General features: G+C 28.4%; 2 protein-coding genes across 2 annotated transcripts in view; one reads left to right on the top strand and one right to left on the bottom strand.

The window, feature by feature from the left end:
- The window catches only part of LOC123010192 (cathepsin L-like), a 4,598-nt gene extending 4,438 nt beyond the window's left edge, over positions 1-160 (top strand). The window contains exon 4 of the mRNA XM_044406891.1: positions 156-160. Within this exon, the coding sequence (XP_044262826.1) occupies positions 156-160 (5 nt within the window). The remainder of the gene's footprint in view (positions 1-155) is intronic.
- Positions 161-1,217: 1,057 nt separating this feature from the next.
- On the bottom strand, positions 1,218-4,695 carry LOC123009832 (zinc transporter ZIP6-like). The gene is made up of 9 exons (XM_044406353.1): positions 4,625-4,695; positions 3,934-3,993; positions 3,847-3,879; positions 3,767-3,799; positions 3,677-3,721; positions 3,603-3,623; positions 2,818-3,159; positions 1,868-1,987; positions 1,218-1,572 (listed from the first exon to the last, which is right to left on the bottom strand). Exons 1-9 carry the CDS (start codon positions 4,685-4,687, stop codon positions 1,348-1,350), a joined length of 942 nt encoding a protein of 313 aa, XP_044262288.1. The 5' UTR covers positions 4,688-4,695; the 3' UTR covers positions 1,218-1,347.
- Between the last annotated feature and the right edge of the window lie 1,778 nt (positions 4,696-6,473).

Below are 6,473 nucleotides of genomic sequence, written 5' to 3'. Positions count from 1 at the left end.
ATTTTATTCGCAATCATCCTATGTTAAAATAAATTCTGAATAATAAATATCCTGATATAACACATTTAAGTCAACGTAAGCGTGACATGACAATATAATAGCTATTAATATAACGAGAACATTATGCGATTTATAATACTCGAGGACGTTGCTAGGTTAAAAATTATTGTAAAAGTAAATTTGCACTCACTTTGCAATAAACAAAAAATTGAAATGCACTGACCTTATTTGGCATCTTTTTCTGCTACCATTTGTACGATTTTCTTCATCTTATAGAACGGACCTACTGAAATAAAAAGAAACACAAAATCAGTGCACTGTATTTATTAAATTTGTTGAAAATGTTAAATAAAATTTGTGTGATTTTTCTAAAAAAATGTTGATTGTCTTCTCTATTTCACCGATGACTTTTCCCATTGGCACTCATTAATCACTCAAAATTTTATAAATTGCGCACTACTTAATGTCTGTTAGATACCCGAAAATACACAACACACACTCACCGGTGTACAGCTCCCATTTCAACACAATTTCGCACTGAACCACCAAACAAGTAATAATTTATCCGGACAATTATTACAATTCAAGTAATTCGTACGGGAGCTTGGCTAAGACTGACTCGTTATTGTATTAATCTCTGCAAAAACGGCACAAAAACCATTTCGTAACTACGTAATCCTGACATTCGCAACGTCACAAAGTAATTCGAATATTACACAAGTCCACCGTTGCAAATTGCAAATGAAAGTAAAAACATGTGGAACACTAAAAACATCAAAATAACTATTTGTTAGTCTGAATTTTTTTTAAGGATTCTGTTTGTTTTTAAGGCACCTTTTTGAAAAAAAAAGGATTCTGTTTTTCAGATACCTATATTAAAAAATGTAAAATTCGTTTTCGGCTCGTGAAGCTGTGCTGAATTTCAAAACATTTCGAGCTGTTTCGAAGTTAAAATTCACTTTCGTAAAAACAGCTTAATTTTTAGGATTTTGTCCTTTTTAAAAAAGTTAAAATGTAAAGGCGTTTTGGGACGTGCCGTACAGAAAACAAAAATAAAATGATTTACATTTATACTATTTTGTGGAAAAAATACATTTTATTTAAAAGTAGCTAAATTTAAAACTTCGCAAATTCTAGCATTTCTGCAATTTTTAATTTTTGAATGGAGATTTGTATAATTAAAAACTATTGTTGTAAATAATAATAATAAGTCAGAATTACCCTAAAATATTTTTATTAGATACTTTTTTATATTGCAACATTAGTATAAAATTCCCAGAAAATGTGATTACAAATCCATAATTTGTAGTAAAAATTAAAAAATTCTTATTTAGTGCCACCTTAGTCTTAATGTTTTGCATCGGTTTTAGTTTTTTCGTCTTTCTTTTGTCCAGAGACGTTTGCACTCGGCGTTTTATCATTGGTTTTTCCCTCAACTTTTATTTCTGCTACTTGCGATTTTTTATTACTTTTTCCCTCAGTTTTCGCATTTGACACTTTTGCATTGGCTTCTTTATTCTCAGGTTTCTGGCTGGCTGCACCACTACTGAATGCCCCGATGTTTCCGTGCTTCTAAAAATTACAAAAGCGATTTATAAATTTGTAGTCCATAAATGTAATAAGAAGATGAATGCTTCGCCTATTTTGAATTTTTAGCAACTAGCAGACCAATCATATCAGAGCAAAAATTACACTGAACTATTTTTTACGTGAGTTCATGTAACAAATTCAGCTTCTATAAATTATGGTGCATGTTTTACACTGCTCTATTATGTACCAAGTACTTATTTTAATTGGGTAAAAAAACATTAATTAAATTATGTTTTATCGACTATAATAATAATGTTATTATATCAAAAATACTTACTGAGCTTCTGTAATTGTTTGTTCTTCCATGTTTTGGATAAGCAACACGACTATTCAAGTGACTGGGATTGTTTACAGTCAATCTGCTGTAAGTGCCAGCAGGTCTTGTATTTTCTTGTAGCTAAAAATAAAAATGAAATTAAAAAAGTATGTAAGTATATTTAAAAAAATATTTTTATTCTTCGACACTGCCAAAATTTACGGTTTTTCTCCCGTGCAAGAAAGTTTAGACAACTGTTTGATATTTCTCAATACGAAACGTCAGATTATTTTCAACAGATTTTGATTTAAAGCAAGTTTAAGCCTTGTTGAGTCTAATTCGAAGAATAAAACGTTGTATTCAACTCGTTTTTGTGTAAATCGGTTCGTTTATATAACCACTCGTTAACATTAGTGGTTTAATAATATTCCTCTCGTGAAATAAAGCGTCCGATTTACACTCAAACGCGTCCAATAAATAACTGTAATAATAAATTCAACAATAATTATTATTTATTATTTGACACTGACTAAAAAAACAAGAAAATATAAAAATATTGAAGCAAAATATCAAAATAAATTGTCCACAATCCACATTTTATGCTGATTTTAAACGTATTATGATGTTTATAACACACACGTATGTTATAACCCAAAACACACGTGTGTGTTATACATTATAAAGTATCTTTTAATTAAACCGAGAGAATTTGTTCAATAAATTTACTATTCTCACATTCACAGTAAAACATGAATGCAACACACATTTCAGCCACAAACAATTTAAATTTTCGGTGAGTTTTCATTCCACAGTCGGTGTGACATTAAAATGTCAATTACTTTTTTAATTAAATTTTAATATATTTTAGATTGATTGTGTAGTGCATTTGTATTTAAGTCACTTAAATGCTTTTTAAAACACACACAATAGGTAAATAACCAATTAAAATAGTTAAATAGCATAAAACTTACTGAGTTTTTTCTGAGTGTTTTTCTCAAGGGTTTTGAACCATGCCCATGCCATTGACCATTGCCATTATTTACTTGACTCTGATTTCTTTCATTTGACAATCTTTTGTTGTTTTCTCTGGGTTGATGTCTCTGCTTTTTATGATGCGAGTGATGTAATTGAGGTGAGTGAGGTGCGTGAGGTGAGTGAGGTGCGTGAGGTGAGTGAGGTGCGTGAGGTGAGTGAGCTGAGTGAGATGAGTGATGTGACTGATGTGTCTGTTGTGAGTGGGGTGTCTGATGTAAGTGATATGAGTGATGTAAGTTATGTGACACACCACTACTAAGTTCGAAATTTCTTCTCGGCTAAAAAATACACGATAAATTAAAAAATAAAACAAATAAACAAACAAAAACAGGTTGTGCGAAAATATTCTCACACATGTGTTAGACTGGTCGCAGGTAGCGCCATCTTAACAGTCATAAATTTTTGGATTTTGATCAAATTGATTCTAAATTTTAGTCGTAAAAAAAGAATAGTCTGGAACTCGTTTAGAATGGCATATACTATTCTTTCAAATTGAAACGAAGATCGTTTTGATAAAATTGATAAATTTGGTTGATATACTACTTACACTTGAGTGCAAAAAAAACTCAAATTGTCAAAGACAAAATTGTCAAATTTCTCAGAGATTTACATACTGTGAAAAAACTTTTTCCCAAAAAGGTTAGAAAAATATCAAAAGAAATGTCGTATTTGGAGGTTCAAAATTTTTTCATTACATTAAAGCGATTTTGGAACTACTTACAATAACAATGTCTCTTCGATTCTGAAATAAGAAGAAAATTAAAAATCAAATAAATTATTCCTTGTAAGACTTACTCTTGAAAGCAAGTGCTGATTTTCTTCTTTAAAGTTTATTATTCCCTAAAACGTTTATTAAGTTTGGTTTTGTAAGGTTACATTACTTACTTCAGAGTCGCCTTCCATATTATTATCCTTAATCTAAAAAAAAATGCAAAAATTAAAGTCACGTTTTTTTTTCTACTCACCAATTCTGCTTCCAAATTGGCAGCCCTTCGATTCTATTATCAGAATTATTAAAATTTAATTGTATTTTCATATTTATATGTACTTACTCTAGAATGCAAACCGTATTCTTCTACATCTTCAGAAGAGTCTGAATCTCTCTCAAAAGTCTACAAATCGGAAAAATAAGTGAAAAAAATAGTATACTATTCTGCGAACACGTAACAATGCTATTATTTAGGTATGTGAGGTTTATAAAACGACCGTAATGCGAGTTTTAAAATTATCTCAGTAATTTATATGGCCAACTATGATTTTTTTCCAAGTAGTAACAAATACGTTAAAAAGTTATTTACTAGTAATAATCTAAGTGTGATTTTTTATTCATAATAAAAGAACTGTTAAAAATAAAATTATTTGATTTGTGAAATAAACAAAAAAAATCAAAGTTGGCCGATGATTTAGAAATTTGGTATGGGGGCTTAGATGTTGATTCTGAACAACTTTTGTAATAATTTTTTATCGTACTCTAAGTTAAGTTTTTGAAAATTTTTAAGGCATACTTGATTTTTCATAACTAAAATTATATTAAAAATTATTCTAACCATGCAGGGCTAAACTCCTAAAAATAAAAATTTAAATCGTTTCGCCGATTCGAAGACACTTTGTATAAACTATATGACTATACTGTAAATATATAATGATTAGAGGTAAAACTAAAACCAATAAAAATGAATATAAGTTAGCAGGTCGACCACTGGCGCATTTACTGAAAAGATAAGTATAAAAAAAGTTACTTACCGAAAATGCATTGGAAAAGGCGCAAACACCGAAGAGTAAAACAGTGAAAGTAATTGTCTTCATTGTTACAAGTGTCTTCTAGTTGAACTAGAAGTCTTTTTATACAGATTTTTTAATGCATTCACGTAAAAAATAATGAATTTTTTATTATCCAATTTTTGAAGTAATTACGTCATAAAAATCGATACGCTTGAAAGAAAATGATATTACCGGCTTGATACGTAGTATATTTTTTCTACAACCATTTATCGCAACGTAAAAAGGAAACAATGGGGTCGTATATTATAATTACGTTTCAATAATAAATCTAGTTGACAAATAAACTCAACAGTGAAATTAGTTTTCGTTATATTGATACTAAAAAACCGTAAATTTTTCAATTGCGCGCTTAATTACGTATGGAAATCTGATAATTGTGATTGGCTGATCACTGGAGGCAGCTTACTTTCGATTTGTAAAACGAAGATACAGAGGGTCTCAAAAATATTGGACCAGTTGTTCAAAACTTTACATATTGAAAGTAGATAAACATGATTTTTGGTCCTGTCTTTACAAGTTATAGATTGTCAAAGTTGAAAAACAAATTAATGAATTCACAACAGTATAAAAAAAATTGTTTAAGTCGTAGAACAAGATTTTTTCTGTATGAATTTCTTTGAAAGTCCTTTTATTCTCTGTAAACATTAAAAAAAATCTATGCAAACCAAATTTCATTTTGTCATTTCATTGTCATGTCATCGTTTTTTAAAAGTGTTTCTACTGTCAGTTAAGTTTTTTCACAATAACCACTTGAAATGACAAAAAGAAATTTTTTTTTAGATGAACATGGAAAATGGTCTTGTATGTGCTTAATAAATAATCCACATGCCACATTTTCAATTAATTGAAATTAATTAATATTCAATGTGCCTAAATAAAAAATGTGAAGACAACGTTTTATTGCAATAATATTGAAATAGAATTAAATTAAAGAAAGTAACGTTTACTATTTTAGGTAAAGATTTTATGGGGTTCCTTATTTGTGCATGTTTATTTTTCTACTAGTTAATTAGAATGTTGCTAGTTTTTTTAATAGCTACATTTTATTAAAACGATATAAAAATGAATGCTGCTTCAGTAGAATTTGCATTTACGAATTTGAGTTAGGTATACAGTTTGTCCGACGTTAATGAGACACTCTGTATAGAAAATTTTATAAAAATATACACATTTTTTAAGTAACACTGTTGTAAAAAAAGGTATTACTCATGATAATTAGTAATAAAAATGGATTTTATTAGAAATAAAAATGTTTATATTTGATTGTGATAATAGTGCTCTTATTTGGTTCGCAGTAATGGGCAATTGCAAAAGAAATTTGAAAAGAAAAATAATACCCAGTTTTTATTTTTTTAATTTTCACAGCTGATAATAAAATTTTATTATCAGCACCTTCCACTTTTGCAGTTTTATCATAAAAATATTTAAGTGGTGAAACAACTACGATTAGCTACTTTCGTTTACTAAATTCAAAATCACTCTAAAATCATTAATATTATAAAGAAAATTATTCATTACAAAACAACTCTATAAAAAAAAGATCTAAAAATAAAATAATGAATATTAACAGTTGTGTAATAATATGCTGGAGATGCTAGATAAAATATCCTATAGAATTCGCGTGTTGTTAAGAAAGTAATCTGAGCCACTTGTATCATACAATTAACTATTTAAAAGAAATGTAGAACCAAAATTGTTAATATATTTGTAAAACATTTTGCAAATAAAATATGGTAAATTAACACTGATAGGAAAAAATGTTTTTAGAAAAAGAAAAAAAAATATTGATAAGATACAGCAGAAGATGAAT

The sequence above is a fragment of the Tribolium madens genome, unplaced genomic scaffold, assembly GCF_015345945.1.
Source record: "Tribolium madens isolate multiple individuals breed KSU strain unplaced genomic scaffold, Tmad_KSU_1.1 Scaffold_7;HRSCAF=85;Tcas5.2_LG10, whole genome shotgun sequence".
NCBI lineage: Eukaryota > Metazoa > Arthropoda > Insecta > Coleoptera > Tenebrionidae > Tribolium > Tribolium madens.
The sequence above is the reverse complement of the archived record's forward strand: the minus strand, read 5'-3'. Positions and strand labels throughout refer to the sequence as shown.